Consider the following 16,387-nt stretch of genomic DNA (forward strand, 5'->3'; position numbering starts at 1 on the left):
ATGGCGTCCAAAGAGCAACAAGTCATAAAAGATCTCGCAGTGCAGAATGAAGAAAAAGAAAAAGAGAAAAAAAAAAAAAAGTAAGGCCTCCAAGCAAAGTGAGGAAGAATCCCACCAGCTGGAAGAAGATGAAAACAAGAAGCCTGGGGAAAATGTCAGAAGGGGACGAGTCAGGCGACTTGTGCCTAATTTTTGATGGGCAAATAGACATGTTGATCACAATGAAGGGGAGAGGATGTTGGGAAATTTGTAGGGCAGGTGATGGAAGGCAAGAAAAAGACTAGGGAGCAACAGATGAAGCCTTATGAGCGTTTCCAGACACCGGAACCTGACAATCACTATGACTTTTGCCTCATACCTTAAAAATTGAAGGTTTTCTCTGAGCTCATAAAGTGGCTACTCTTTTACAAGCTTGTATTTAGTGAAGTACTTTTTCTGTAAACTTTTGATCTTTCCACTTAACAGTTTCTACGTAAAGATCGTTTTACTGTTGCATTCAATTCTAAACATTCCTATCAGCATGGCAGTTTAATCCATTTTAGAAATAACTCTTTTTTCATGATTTGAAATTATTAAAGCAATTTAAAAGAAAAAAAAAAAGAATTAACTAGCGCCCCCTTGTGGTGTCGTGCACTCCTTGGGACAAGAGCCCTAAGCAGCTCATCCTCCACGGTGGCTCCTGGGGCCCGATGGACAGACAGCCCAGGACGCCCTCTACCGTAGAAGAAAGGAAAAGGGCGAAAGCCACTCCCCTGGCTGCGCCTGGGTCCAGCTTTCCTGTGTGGCCCCAAGCGTAGCCCGCTTTGTTACAGGTGTCATTACGGTGAACAGTGGGACTCAGCTCTCACTCTTGCCCTGCTTTCCCCAAGCGATACTGGGCTGGGTGCACAGGGGATGTTGGGGGCGGAGCCGACTGTGCGGGAAGGGAGGAAGAGGCCGCCAAGTCATCTGCCGCTTGGCTCCCATTTAAGTGGACGAGTAAAGTCCCAACTCCCAGGACCCGTTTCGAGGACGAAACGCAATACTGTACAAATAGAAACCCGCATAAGTCATACAGGCCACTTGGCCAAGGCCCGGGCGTGAACCTGTCTCCCTACTCAGCCCCAGGCTCGCCCCATTGAAACATGCCGTTTCTCGTAATATGCACCCGAGACTTCTGTCGCTTTTATTTCCCTGGCTTTTTGCAAGACCAAGGGTCCTATAGCAGCCACGTTGGCGCACTTCCGACGCGCGAGCTGCAGCACTCGGACGTAAGCACCGCCACCGCCCACCTAGGACGGGAGGCACTTCCGGGAATCAGCCAAACGAACGCAGATCTGCGCCGCCCAGGCGTCTAGCTCCGCCCCCGCAGCGAGCACTTCCGGGAGGCGTTCCCGCTAGTGCTAGGCGTTTCCGCGGCGCTGATACCCGGTGGAAACCTCCACTGAAGATGGGGAAAGTGAGGACACTGCGGGCACGTGTGCACCAGGCGGCCGTGAGGCCCGACGGGGAGGCTGCACCCCGTCCTGTGCCCCGCGTCCTGGAGCCGGCTCCCCCAAAGGCCTCGGCGGGCGGAGCGGGGGCTAAGGTGAGGTGCGGAGCGCGGGTCGGGCCCGGGCCGGATCAACTTCTCAGACTTGGGGTCTCCGTAGAGCAGGGGCCCTGCGTGGCTGGGGTCTCCGCAGAGCAGGGCCGGGCTTCCACACGGCCGGGATGCCGCCTCCACTGTGTGGGTTCTGGCCGCTCATCGTGTGCCCTCCTGGTTGAAGTGTGGGGCTCCAGAAGCTCTCCCATCTGCTGGAGGAGAGTATCCCACCACGTTCTGGAAATGCCGCGGGATGCTAGCTAGCTCTTTAAAATCGCACCTGTCTTTGAGTCAAAGAGAGGAGGTTCCTGAAGTTAGGTGACCTGAAAAGAAGCGCTGTTCTCCCTACAGTCATCCATGGCCTCATCCACCCATGCTTGCAGCCAGGACCTCTGCAGTGGACTGTCGGTGTGACCGGAGGGGGATCTCCTCTCTTGGGTTCTTTCACTCAGCATGGCCTGGTCAGAGTTCGTCAGCGTTGCGCAATATAGCCACACGTTCTTTGCCCCGGGCTCCTCCTTCAGCTGCCTCGGCAATGTTTTCTGGTTTGCATAGGAGGAGCAGGGGGGACATTTTTGGAGCACTGGGCCGGTGACTTCGAATCAGTAATGCTAAAGCATGTGTGTCAAGCATTTACTGTGTGCCGTGTGTCACACACCTGTAAAGCTGACACAATCTCATTTGTGATTGTGACAGATGAGGTTTTTTTTTTTTTTTTAATCTTTTATTTTATGCATGTGTTTTGAGTGCATGTGTGCATATAGCACATGTGTGTCTGGTGCTGTTAGAAGCTGGAGAGGGCGTGTGTGGATCCCCTGGAATTAGAGTGTTCCACCGTGGGTGTGCTGGGAACCAAACATAGGTCCTCTGTAAGTACAGCAAGTGCTCGTAATCACTGAGCCATCCTTTTCTCTAGCCCCCAACTGAGATTTCTTTTTCTCCCCCCCCACTCCTTTTTTTTTTTTCCTGACAGGGTCTCTCTGTAGTTCTGGCTGCCCTGGAACTCATTATGTAGACCAGGCTGGCCTTGAACTCACAAGAGAATCAGTCTGCCTCTGCCCCCTAACCCAATGCTGGGGTTAAAGATATGCACCACCATGCCCAGCTCGATCTGACTGACTGACTGACTGACTGACTTCCTCCCTCCCTCCCTCCCTCCCTCCCTCCCTCCCTCTCTCTCTCTCTTTCTTTCTTTCTTTCTTTCTTCTCCCTCTCCCTCTCCTTCACCTCCTCCTCCTTCTCCTAAGTGCTGGCATTATAAGCATATGCTACCATATCTGGCTTAGTATTTTATTATTTAATTAATTTATACTTATTTATTTATTTATCTATCTTTTTATTTATTTTCAAGACAGGGTTTCTCTGTGTAACAGTCCTGGCTGTCCTGGAACTCACTCTGTAGACCAGGCTGGCCTCAAACTCACAGAGATCAGCCTGCCTCTGCCTCCCAAGTTCTGGGATTAAAGGCATTTGTCACCACCGGCTGGCAATATTTTATTATTTTTAACGCTGTTGCAAATGGATATTTTGCCTGAATTTGGGGGGCAGAGTATTCATCACTACTGTACAGAAGCATTGTTGAATTGGGGGATAGAGTATTCACTAGTGTACAGAAGTACTGTTGAATTGGGGGCAGAGTATTCATCACTAGTGTACAGAAGTACTGTTGAATTTTTTGTATTAACCTTTCTTCTTCCAGAGTTTATTTTAATTTTTTTTGTAAGAAACAGGTTAGTATTGTAGCAATCATTGATACTGTTTGATTGGATGTCTTGTTTATTTTTTAAGTTAGCGCGTTGTTTTTCTGTTCTAGAAGTTCAACCTAGGTAATTGTTCTACTGATGACCGTGTCTGCCATTGCTCTGTAACACGAATTGCTAAACAGTTTTATTAATTAAAAAAAAAAAAAAAGCCTGGAGCCAGATATTGGGGTGGAAACTGAGAGATTAGAGGAATAGAACAAGTCAAGCCACAAGTTCTTACTGCTAGGAAATCCTCAGCCTAAGAGAGAGCTACTTCCTGTATACTCATGCCTTTATACCCTTCTGTGCCCTGCCATCTTACTTCCTCTCTCTGTCCAGCTACATCACTTCCTCTTTCCTTCCAGCTCTATCACTTCCTGTCTGTCTGTACAGACCTCCAGGCCTCTATGGTTAACTAGTGCTGGGATTAAAGGTGTGTGCCATCACATCTAGCCCTGTTCCCAGTGTGGCCTTGAACTCACAGAGATCTGGATGAATCTCTGCCTCCCGAGTGCTAGGATTAAAGGAGTGTGCTACCACTGCCTGACCTCTATGTTTATGTAGCGGCTGGCTTTTTCCTCTGATCTCCAGGCAAGCTTTATTTATTAGAGCACAAATAAAATATCACCATAATTGCTCAGTTGTTGCTTTGGGTTTTCTATTTTATTTTATTTCATTGTTTTATGTTGTTTTGTTTTTGAGACAAGGTTTCACTATAGCTCAGGCAGGCTTGTCGCTCTCTGTGCCCAGGCTGTAGCTTACTGTGCCCAACTTTTATTTGAGTGTGGCTAAACTATTTGAGAATTCTTCTCATCTCTCTTTACATCCTCCTGTTGCTGTGCAGCCTCTGAGGTCTTAGTTTCTCCATGTTTCTTTTAATTTGGTAACTTGGCTCAAGGTTAAACCATGTGTTGACAGAGATTGTTCTAAGCCCCTTGGCCGGTCAGATCTTTGCCTCACTAGTGGAAGGTATTCCTGTTTTGACCCTCAGAGGTGGCGGAGGACTTAGAAGCTTCCCTCTGCTCACTCCTGGGAGGGCTTGTGCATACAGTTGCAGCGATGCCCTTCCACAGAGCTGCTCCTGGATCTACATGGGTTTGCATGGAGGCCATGCTCAGTCCCTGAGCTAGCGGAGCTCTGCTCTACTTTCTAGGAGACCCAGCTGCTCCATTGCTCCAAGTCTGATGGGGCAGGAAGGAGCATCCTAGGTACAGGCCTGATCTGGGAACAGGGACACAGCTACTTTCCCAGGGCCTCCCTGGCTGAGAAGTAGAGATTTTTGTCTTGGTATCTTATCACTATGTGACTCTGAAACTAAAGGTCAACTTGATGTTGTCCTCTCTCTTCTCTTGTTGGGACTGCAGGACTGGACGTTGGTTCACAATGACATCTTTGCCAGGACAAAGATAGACCCTAGTGCCTTGGTGCAGAGGCTGGAGCTGGACCAGAAGAGTGTGGTGTCCCTAAAGAGAGGTGAGTTCCTGCCTTCGGAGAGGTGAGAGGACAGCCTGACTGTTGCCTGTGAGCTGGCCTGTGCTTTTAAAAAGATGTTAGGCCAGATGTGGTGTCGAATACTGTTAATCCCAGCATTTGAGAGGCAGAGGCAGGCAGATCTCTGTGCATTCGAAGCCAACGTGGTCTACATACTGAGTTCCAGGACAGACAGGGCTTTGTAGAAAAACCCAGTCTCAAAACAAAACAAAGAGAGATGTTACTTTTATGGAAAAGAATTTAAAATATACCAAAGTAGAAAGAAGTTCCCATGTGCCAAATGCCTGCCCTTGGTTCTCATTCACTGAGTGCTTTTGAAGTGAGTACCAGACTGCTTGGCATTTCATTCATAAATTCTTCAGCATGCATCCCTAAACACTCTTGCAGTAGAGAAACTTACCTACCAAATTGATGCTATGCCTATATATTGACAGGGAGGCAGAAACCAGGTGGGCTTTGTGACTGCCAGGTGGTCAGCCCTAATTGTTATTGCTGACAAGTATTGTGACCAAAGGCATTCTTTTTTTTTTTTCTCAAGATAGGGTTTCTCTGCATAGACCTGGCTGTCTTGGAACCCGTGTCCAGCCCCACTGTTTGGCCTGGACACACCTACCAACTCCATTATACCGCCAGAACACACACCGCTTCTTTAAAGTGACATCTCTCGACACTTGGTGGCTTTTGGATATGCATACCCTTGATGGCCTAGGCAGTTTCATGGGTGTTCTTAAAGTGAGCACAAAGATTTGAACCTTTTGATTTGTGTGATTTTTGTAGGGTTTTCTGGGTCAAGAGAGTAGTGAACTATCTTCACGGGTCACTTTATGCCGCTCACAGGAAGAGGAGACATTTCACATTCTTAACTGTCAGTCCTGGTATATAAAATGGTGACAGACCCACCTCATAGAGACTGAGGTCACTGTGTCCAGAAAGGTCCAGGCATTCAGCAAACACTGGTTCCTTGCTCCTTATTCCCGAGGTGGGCCCAGCAAGGTGACCAGCTAGACAACTCCAGAGGAGATGGTACGTCCTTCTTCGGGACAGTGGGGTGTTCTTCGGCTTCAGCTGAGCCGTGGGCCCCTTCCTGGCAGCTGGACCCTGCAGGACTTGGTGGCCACCTTGCAGTGGCAGTGACCCCTCCACCTTGTCTTGTCCTTCTCGTGCTAACGTTTCCGTCAAGCCTCGTTGTTGGGATGGTCCTGGGGCCGCCCGGCACCCTCTCACCTGCCTCCACTTGAGAGCAATGCTTTCTCAAAAGGGTCAGCTTAACAATGAATTAGGATTTGAAAACTGTAGCTGATTGAGTCCTTCAGATAATGATGTCTTAAAAATCTGTATACCCGCCAGGTGGTGGTGCACGCCTTTAACCCAGTGCTCAGGAGGCAGAGGCAGGTGGATCTCTGTGAGTTTGAGTCAGCCTGGTCTACAGAGCGAGTTCCAGGACAACCAGGGATACACAGAAGAACCTTGTGTAAAGAAAAAATAAAACCTTAAATAAGGGATGAATCACATCTGAGTTCTCACTTTCTAGAGTGGCCATTGGCCTCCTTAATTGTACGTATTTCCCATGTCTGCCCCTTTGAGAGGGTCATAGGGTCTAGAGTTTTAGTGTGAGGCACAGATGGGTTTTAGGGTTATGGGAGGACCCCTCAGCCTGGATCATGTATAGCTTTGGCCAGAGAGTAGCTTTGGTTCTCTGTGCTCATGATTCTTGCCTCTGTGCATGTGTTTGGGGCACAGGATGTCCTAGAAGAAGAATGAAGAACTCATCCAGTCTACACTGGCCTTAGTCCATGGAGACCAAGGGTGGTCTCTGAGACGCCTCCAGGGACACTCCTTTGCAGTTTCCCTGTGTCTGTGTGTGTCACCTGTCCTTTAATCAGCCCTGCCTTCTTGGAGGTCCCTCTGACTGGCTGTGTCTCCAATTACATATCTGTCCCCAGTTAACTAGAGTCCTTGGGAATCAGGGCAGACTTGGCTCTTTCTCTGCCCTGTGGCACTAAAGACCAGCAGCTTGTTGGGCACAGCAATGCCTGCAGACCCTTTGGGGACAGCCCCGTGTGTCGGGAGGGACTCGTGTTTGGAAAACAAACCCCAGTCCTTTATCTCATTCCCACCTGGCCGAGGCATTCGAAGCTTGAGTCTCCCGGAGTCCCAGGTCTGCATCTCAGACCCCTCTCCCGTGATTCTTCTGGTTGCCTGGTACCTTTTCTGTTCTTGGTGCTGGCCACTTCTGTTCCTGCTGAGCCAGGCAGGTGGAGGGGGCCCTAACTTGTGTCCAAGTGGGCATGGGTCATGGAGGGAACTGAGTCCATGGCGACTCAGTCTCCTGCAGTGTTCTGCCTGGCTTGGTCCTGAAAACGTGACTGGGGCAATGCAGGAGTGAGGAAAGGACAGACACACATCCGGGGGAGCTGGGGTAGGGTGGCCTCGGGCGGGCTGTGCTTGCTCTGATGGAGGGCGCCTAGGCCATCTGGGAACTCAGGGATGTCTTATGGTTTCTATTGCTGTGATGAAACACCATGTCCAAACAACTTGGGGAGGAAAGGGTTTCTTTGGCTTACAAATCACAGTCCATTGAGGGAAACCAGGGGAACTCAACACAGGGCAGGATCCTGGAAGCAGGAGCTAATGCAGAGGCCATGGAGGACTGCTGCTTACTGGCTTATCCTCATGGCTTGCTCAGCCTGCTCTCTCTCTTTTTTTTAATTTATTTTATTTTATTTTACAATTCCATTCAGTTCTACATATCAGCCACGGGTTCCCCTATTCTCCCCCCTCCCACGCCCTCCCCTTACCCCTAGCCCACCCCCCATTCCCACCTCCTCCAGGGCAAATCCTCCCCCGAGGACTGCGATCAACCTGGTAGACTCAGTCCAGGCAGGTCCAGTCCCTTCCTCCCAGACTGAGCCAAGTGTCCCTGCATAAGCTCCAGGTTTCAAACAGCCAACTCAAGCAATGAGCACAGGACTCGGTCCCACTGCCTAGTTGCCTCCCAAACTGATCAAGCCAATCAACTGTCACACCTATTCAGAGGGCCTGATCCAGCTGGGGGTCCCTCAGCCTTTGGTTCATAGTTCATGTGTTTCCATTCATTTGTCAGCCTGCTCTCTTATAGAACCCAAGACCACCAGCCCCAGGGATGGTACCACCCACAACGGGCTGGGCTGTTCTCTGTCAATCGTTAATTAAGAAAATGCTCTCCAGGCTTGCCTACAGCCTGATCTTATGGAGGCGTTTTCTCAACGGAGGCTCCCTCTTCTTGATGGCTCTGGCTTGTGTCAAGCACCAAACTAGCTACCACAGGAGTCTCTGTAGGGGCGCAGTCTCAATTGCAGTCATCTGGGAGGAGGAAGCTGTAGTTGGTAGTGTTTGCACACTGGCCAGTGGTAAACACTGTGCTTGGACCAGAGGAAGGCTTCGCCGTTTCCGTAGGTCTGAGGCCTTGGGGTCCTTGACATGGCTGTGCCTCTGTCCACAATGCGCTTTGCTCCGGACCTCGTCTGCCCCCACAGTCTGCTCTGTGACCTGTTGGTTTCAGAGGTACAAGCAATGCCTGTGGGTGCTTTTCTGCCTGTGTCATGGCAACACCTCCTGCCCCATGCCTCATCCTTGCCCAGGACCATGTCAGAAATGATTCCACTGGACTGGTCTACCCTGGTGACTGGTCTAGCGAATAACCTAACTGTCATCATAGAGCCTTTGTCCAGTGACTGATGGACGCAGATGCAGAGATCCACGGCCAGGCACCAGGCTGAGCTCCGGGAACCCAATCGATGAGAGAGAGAAGAGATTCTGCAGGCGGGGGACGTCGAGATCATGATGGGAAGACATGCAGAGACGACCAGCCACACTAGTGGAAGCCCATGAACTATATAGACTAGTGGCTGTGAAGCCCCATGGGACTGGACTAGGCCCTCTGGATATGGAAGACGGTTGTTTGGCTTGAACTGTTTGCAGGGCACCCAGGCAGGAGGATCGGGATCCGTCCCTGGTGCATGGGCAGGCTTCTGGGAATCCGGTGCCTATGGTGTGACACCTTGCACAGCCTTGGTGCAGTGGGAAGGGGCTTGGACCTGCCTAGGCTAAGTGTGCCGGGCTCTGCTGACTCCCCATGGGAGACCTTGATTTGGGGGATGTGGGGATGCGGGGTGGCTTGGGAGGGAGGCCTGAGGGGTGGGAGGAGGGAGGAGGTGGGATCTGTGGGTGGTATGTAGAGTGAGTAGGAAATTTCTTAATAAAGAAAAATAAAAAACAAAATTCCACACTTCAGGTCCAGGGGCTGAGGTGGATACGGCCGGTGTGGACCTGAGGAGGATAGACAGTTGCTGTGGTCCCCGTGTGCACACACAGGCTGGTGAGGACCTGAGGAGGATAGACAGTTGCTGTGGTCCCCGTGTGCACACGCAGGCTGGTGTGGACCTGAGGAGGATAGACAGTTGTCGTGGTCCCCGTGTGCACACGCAGGCTGTCTCACCGCATCCAGGCTGTCCTACCACATCCAGGCGTGTAGCCCCAGGAGGTGGTAGCGCCTTCGTCTCTGTGCATGCTTTGTTAATGTCTCTACTGGTACCTTATGAGCCAGCTCCCTTCCTGCTCCCCTGTCACTCCTGTGACAGGCAGGGTCTCTACCTCCTCGGAGGTGCTGGACTCTGCAGCCGTGCTGTGGGGCTCCTAACTTACGTATCTTCACCTCCTGCCCTGGGAGGAGGGGAGAGGCTGGTCCAGAGATCTTCCCCTAACCCCAGCCAATAAACCCAGCTTTGTCCTGCGGGCTGGAGGGTCTTCCCTGTGGGGTCCTGAACCCCCATGTGAGGTAGTTTATGACTCCCCTGCCTGCTCTTTCGGCAGGGGTTGGAGGAGTTATGGCAGACACTAGTGAGCACCTTTCCTCCTGCCCCATCCTGCACAGGCGTTACCTGGTCCGTAGTCAGCTTGAGCTGCTGCAGTGAGCCTGGGCAGCATGGCACTGCCTAGCAGATGGTCATGGTATGCTGTCTGGCATCTGCCTTTATTGACCTTGGGCATGAAGCTAAAAAAGGCTGTTGTGCTGTACAGAGGAGACAGTCCACAGGCATATTTTTGAATTTTATTTCCAGTTCTCTGTCCCTGCACGAGATTACAGAAAATAAGCTCAATCCATTTCCAGACTGTCTTCCGGACTCTAGCTCCAGGAGGTGGGTGGGCAGAATGAGGCAGGTCCTGCAGAGGGGAGCCAGGGTGGGGCTGGGACTCCTAGAAGGAAGGATGGGAGGAGTGTGTGAACAGTACCGTCAGTGGCCCTTGGTCAGCATGCGGCTGAGTGCAAAGGCCACCAGGAGCTGTGGGGGACACAGGTCATTAGGAGCCCTAGGCTGTGTGAAGTGCCTGCAGCTGTGGTACAGGAGACCCACATGGTCACGCATGCACACACATGGTCTTCTCAGGCATCATGACAGGTTCCAGGGCGCAGGTGGCTGTACCTTTTTAGACCCTCAACCTCCCGTAGGTTGAGCCGAATGAGCAGGTGAGTGAATGTGACTTGGCTGGGTCCCCTTCCGTGGGTACCAGTCCTTTGTGTACTCACATTCTGGTCAGCAGAGGGCAGCAAAGCTTCATTTCCTTCTTAGGTCCTGGAGTCGTGGACCCGCTGGCCGCCAGTTCTGTGTATACAGAACCCTAAGAGGATGAGAGTTCCTTTAGGAGTTTGTTTAATAGAGGGCTGTGAAGTCAGGGCTATGGCAGAGCCCATAGGACACACTCCTCACTGTTTCTGCTCAGCCCCCAGGCTTAGCATGAGCACATACCAGTGAGTTATGGGAACAAGCGAGCTCTACAGCAAGTCACAGCATGAGCTGACCTTGCCTCAGCATGAGCTGACCTTGCCTGCAGTGTTGTGTGAGTGTGCTGGCTGCCGGCTGGGGGAGAGCAGGAGGGGCAGGCACTTGCTTCTGAAAGTACTCCCTGTGGGCTGCTAGGCTGACATACTGGTGCACGCATCTTGTTGAGCTGCCGAATCAGGACTGGCAGATACGGCCCAGTGACTGTTTTCTGTGTGTCCCTTCCAATGACGTTTCTTGAGTCCTCTGTTACCTAGTTGTGGAGTGTGATGCGCAGATGTTTGTGTGAGCCAGCAGGGAGCCAACTAGGGCTAGGTTCTGGGCTACCCATTACCACTTCCCTCCTGCAGCTTTGGTTTTTATGGTGCCAGGACCTATCAGATTATCTTTTCAGAGCCTGAGCATAGAAGCTGGCCTAAGTTGGTAACAAAGCATGGCTGCGCCTCTGACAGTGACTGGAACTTGTTCCGAATAGCGTGACAGGCCACACTTTGATCAGACTGAAGGTGCCTGTTGGGTTTGAGGCCTTATAACCAGTTTAGGCACACAGTAGCAGAACATGTAGTAGAAGATGGGTGTAGGTTCACCAGATGATAACCTCACTGCCTGTGTATTTCCTGTGCTCTATGGTGGACCATGTTGAGTGCTCACCTCTACCCAGTAGGGATTTCCCATTTGTGATGACGTTGAAGCCCAGGGCTCTTGAGGGGCCTGTAACCCTAAGCCCCAGGAGTCAGGATCTGTTGTGTAGGGCTCTTGGGGGTGTTGGCATGCTTAGTCTTGAGAGACAAGGGAGGATAGTTGGACATGGCCCCTCCACCCTGTCCTGCTGGAGGCCTGGCTCTCTAAGTGTGGAGCCAGCCTTGTGGACTGTTGCTGCCCTGTGGCAGAGACTCGACCCTCAGGGCTCAGCCTCTACCTGGAGTTGTATGAAAAGTAAGTCATAACCAAGAAACGGCGAGAGAGACACCTGGTCCTGCCTTGAGGTGACCTGCTGAACCTGGTCCTGTGCATGTGGGGTGCTGTTTCTGAGCCCAGTCCTGTGGACCAAGTGGCTGGGGCTGTTTCGGGTCCTCAGCGTAGTTCTGCTGTTTGCTCAGCTTGACTGCCGGTGCCCTGCTGAGGCTCTCTGCTCCTCACTCACGTCTCCCATCAGCAGCTAGGCTAGAGGGCAGCTGTAGGTTTTGAGATAAACCTTCCGGGTGGACCAGAAGTACAAAGGCTGCTGTGTGCTGTGTGCAGATGTCACCCTGCGGTCAGCAGCTCCTGTCCCATTACCGGGCTCTGCCCGTGATCTGGCTGCCTCCCTGTGGATTCACTTGCCCTGTGTATTTCCCAAACTCCACACGGAGATGGCATCTTTTCAGGGCCTTGACAACCTCAGTGACTTGGTAGGGTTTTCGTGGCCCATTGCTGCCCAGAGGCCTCCTTAAGCCACTGCTTCTCCACAGCCAGGAAGCAGAGGGCCATGGATACCTTGTTTACCCCTTTCTCCTTCCTGCAGTCTAGGCCTCCAGCCCACGGGACGGTAGTGCCTGTATTTAGGGTAGTTCTTCCCGTCTCAGTTAGCCTCATTTAGATGATCCTTTGCAAATAGCCACCACACCCAGCCCTTCCTCCTTCTTAAAATTTAATTTATTATTATTATTATGTGTGTACAGTGTGTGTGTCTGTGTGTGTGTGTGTCTGTGTGTGTGTATGTGTCTATGCGTATGCGCACATGTACAAGCACATGAGCCACCTCCAGTGTTTAGAGGCCATATGACAATTTGAGGGAGTTGACTGTTGCTGTCTACTGTGGGATCCAGGGTTTGAACTCAGATCGTCAGCTTGGTCAGGCTTGCAGAGCAAGCATGTTTACTGCCTGAGCTATCCAGCCACTTCCTTTTTGTTAGTTTTTTTTGTTTTTGTTTTTGTTTTTTTTTTTTTTGGTTTTTCGAGACAGGGTTTCTCTGTGTAGCTTTGCGCCTTTCCTGGAACTCACTCTGTAGTCCAGGTTGGCCTCGAACTCATAGAGATCCACCTGCCTCTGCCTCCCGAGTGCTGGGATTAAAGGCGTGCACCACCACTGTCTGGCCAGCCACTTCCTTTTTAAACAAACAAAATGTTAAAGCCTCACTCTAGTCCACACTGACCTTGAACTCACGGCAGTCTTGCCTCAGCCTCTCCAGTGCGCTTATCTCAGCTCTTTGGGCGCAGTAATAAAAAGCTGACCAGTGCGGAGTGCTTGCCCCTCTCCCTGGGTGCTGTGGGTACTGAGCAGCCCAGGAGCACCAGGTGGCGACACCTCCGTCTCTCAGATACTGGAGATACTCTCAGCTCTGAAGATACTGGTATGGAGCTGACATTACTGGCCCTTCCTGCCTGTCCGGTCCTCCTGCTTTCAGCCTGGCCAGTGGTGATGGGTTTAGGTCTCAACTGTGTTGCAGGTTTCACTTTAGACATTTTTGCTCATCCTTGAGGCAGCAGCCACAGCTCATTCTGTTTTACTCTAACCAGCATGGTCACCTAACATCCCACACATCCCCATGTCCTCATCATGGAGGCTGCCCATATGTGTCTGGTTGCTGCCTGACTCTGGGCCTGTCTTTGTGCCCACAGGGAGTAACCGTTAGGCTGTGCAGAGTCCGATGAAGCAAGGGCGAACGACAGTGCCAAGTGCCGCGGGACTCCAGTGTCAGGGCTTCAGCTTCTGCATGACCTCAGCATTCCAAACCCTTTGCATCTGCAAGAACAGCCTGTTCGCTGCTTCTGTTTCTCTGGAGCCATGGAGGGCTAAGAGGGTCACATTCTAGCTAGCATTCTCGGTAGCCTGCTCCAACATCCTTCATTCTGTGTGGTGCTAGGCATGTTAGTGCTGGGGCCAGCCGCCACTGACCTTGGGTGTTATTTTTACTTTGGAGTAACTGCAGAATTACAGAAAGTCAAAAGAATCATCTAGAGAGAATTACTTCCTGCCCCTTGGTATGTCTTACCATTGGGCACATTGTCCCTCTCCCTTGGTGCTGTCTTGACTGGACGAGGCCCATTTTTCTTCCAAGCTTCCCCGCACCCCCAGATATCCCCCAAGCCCTACCCTAGCCTGACAATCCCACATTTAGGCCTTGTCACCTTCCTTGTGGTTTGGCACCTACATTGACAGCTGCCTGGGTGTGGTGCTAGGGCACACTGAAGTCAGTGTAGTGCATCGGATGCTCCATCCAACCAACAGGAGGAGCAGTTGCGGAGCCCTGGGCCCTCCTACCCCGTCCCCCTCCACAGCCCCCGTCTCAGACCAAGGTATGCGATCCCAGCCCTTTCTTCTGGTGGAAGATGAGTAATTAGGGGTGGAGAGCAGGAGGGCAGCTCAGCTCCAGGCTGGAAGCACGGACAGACACAAGACTCCAGCAGTCTGGCTGTAACTGGGAAGGAACTGAGTCACCAGCCGCTGAGGCTTTGTGCCTGATCCCCCTAACAAAGGCTGGAATAGCTTAACAGGATCTCCAGCTTCTCGAGACAGGACTTGCCTCCTGTTTATCCTTAAACATGGCAGGTTCTCTATTGTACTGTCCGGGAACATCCACATGCTTAAGATGGCAGGAGAGCGTGTTTCCTTCACTTGTTCTTAGGAGCGGGTGTCAGTGGCTGAAACCATGTCATCTCTGGGAAAGTCAGTTAAGGCCAAGGACACGGACCATCATTGTGCTGAGACCAGTGAACTCTCCCCCACCCCCACCACCCCCCGGACCCCCTCCCCCCAGACCTGGTGTTTCCATCAAGTGGGGTTCCAGGTTTATTTTATAGACTTACAGAGGCCATGCCACCCAGTTTCCTGAGGATGTGGGGCTCAGGAGGCCCAGTAACCAGTGAAGCGTTTTTTTGTTTGTTTGTTTGTTTTTTTGTTTGGCCTTGTAACGTCTGGGTTCCATGCTCAGTCCTACTCATTCTCTATAGGCAGGAGGTGCTACACTGGCCGGGCGGTGACCCTCGCTGGCTCCAGCAGTCCCTGTGAGTGCGCAGTGATTACTCTCGGAGAAGAGGCCCCGCCGGCATTGTCCAGGTTCCTCAGACCAGTGTTCCTCAGACCCGTCCGTGTTCTCAGTGCCTTCTGCTCCCACAGCCTGTCTGTCTGTTTTCCCCAATCAGCCAACGTCTGGTAATTAGGACAGGTCTAACTGTTGTTTCCACAGAGCATACAGTGGTGAGCCGTGGTTTCTCCTTTGAAAAAATGGGGCCATGTCATCTGGTTCCTGGTGGAGATACAGCCAGTGTTCTTAAATGTCCCCAGGCAAGCGAACATTCGGCCACAGAGGGGCCCTCTGCCTGCAGCGGTGACTAGCAGGGGCTGGGGACTTATGCAAGTCCTCTGCCTGACTGCTTGCTCTTCATCATTTCCGAGAAGATGGCCTTGTCTGGCAGTGTCACAGATCCAGTGGCTTAAATGTGTGTTGTTTTAGTGGTTTTGGAGGCTAGAGCTGTGAAACCCAGTTGTGACAAGGAGGTCTTGGTTCTGCTGTCCTCCTTGGCTGGCAGATGGTGTCTTCTCTCTGTGTGGCCTTCTCTTTGAGTGCACCTGTCTCGTGGTCCTTATAAGAATACCAGTCTGTAAGATCAGGGCCATGACCTCATTTGTAAAGGGGACCTCATGTTCCCTAAATCATTTCTGTAAAGAGGACCTCATTTTATTTAAACTACCTTTGTGTGTGGCCCCTGTGCCTTTAAAAAAATGATTTTGTTTTTGTTTTATTTGTATTAGTACTTAGCCTACGTGTGTGTAAGCACACCATGTGCATGCAGTGCCTGTGGAGGTCAGAAGAGGGTGTCAGATCTCCTAAAACTGGAGTTGCAAATGGTTGTGAACTGCCCTGTGGGTGCTGAGAACCGAACCTGGCTTCTTTCTCTGCGAGAGCAGCAAGTGCTCTTAACGTCTGAGCCACCTCCCGAGCCCCAAGACCTGCGTCTTGGTTCTGTTCCCTGTAGCTGTGCTAAAACCGGACAGCGGCAACCGAGGGGAGGAGTGGTTTCCTTGGCTCACGGTTCCAGTCCCATCAATCTGGGGACAGAAAGGCAGCAGGAACTCCAGCAGCTGCTCACTTCATACCCGCAGTCAGGAGCAGAGGGCATGCAGCAATGCGGGCCGCCAGTGCTGAGCTTGCCCTCTGCTTTTCGTTCCATCCGGTGCTTAGCCCGTGCAGTGGTACCACCCATATTCAAGGTGGACCTTCCCGCCCCGGTCCAATGAAGAAATCCCTTATAGGCCAGCGTAATCTAGACGATTTCTCATTGAGACTACCTTCCCATCATGTCCAGTTGACATTCAGAACTAACCATCACTCCCTGGCTCCAAAGATAGTCATAGTACTTTTCCTTTTGGAAAAATGTTTTAAGACAAGGTCTCACTTTGTAGCTGAAATTTACATCGTAGCCCAGGCTGGCCTCAAATTCATGGCAGTTCTCCTCCCTCAGCCTCCTGAGTGCTAGGATTATAACAGGCATGAGCCTCCATGCCTGGCTGCCCGGCATTCCATTCTGAAGAACCAAGAATTAGCGCTGTAGCACATGGTTTTGGAATACAGTTCAGCCCTTACAGTAGGGGTGTGCCAACACCCCATAGAGGGTTATCTGAGGCCAGGAGCACAAGAAGAGAGGACACAACTAGGCAGGTGAAGCTGCCGCAGTAAAGATAGGGTGGAGAGCCAGATGAGAGGCTGTAGGCTGGTGCTCCAGTGATGGGAACTCTCCCAGGGGACTTTGTCCTCCGGCAAGCAAGGTGGAGGTATTGTCATGGCCAG

At 51.6% G+C, this 16,387-nt stretch overlaps 1 protein-coding gene and 1 pseudogene across 2 annotated transcripts in view; both read left to right on the plus strand.

Annotated features, from left to right (window-relative positions):
• LOC114696459 lies at window positions 1-419 on the plus strand (annotated as a pseudogene).
• Window positions 420-1,338: 919 nt separating this feature from the next.
• Fam207a (family with sequence similarity 207 member A) overlaps window positions 1,339-16,387 on the plus strand; it is a 31,561-nt gene continuing 16,512 nt past the window's right edge. The window contains exons 1-2 of one of the 2 annotated variants that reach the window (XM_028874318.2): window positions 1,339-1,567; window positions 4,671-4,779. In XM_028874318.2, coding sequence (XP_028730151.1) covers window positions 1,430-1,567; window positions 4,671-4,779 — 247 coding nt within the window. In that variant the 5' untranslated portion in view covers window positions 1,339-1,429. The remainder of the gene's footprint in view (window positions 1,568-4,670; window positions 4,780-16,387) is intronic. The other variant, XM_028874317.2, reaches the window with a different exon arrangement.

This window comes from Peromyscus leucopus, chromosome 16_21 (assembly GCF_004664715.2).
Source record: "Peromyscus leucopus breed LL Stock chromosome 16_21, UCI_PerLeu_2.1, whole genome shotgun sequence".
Classification (NCBI taxonomy): Eukaryota; Metazoa; Chordata; class Mammalia; order Rodentia; family Cricetidae; genus Peromyscus; species Peromyscus leucopus.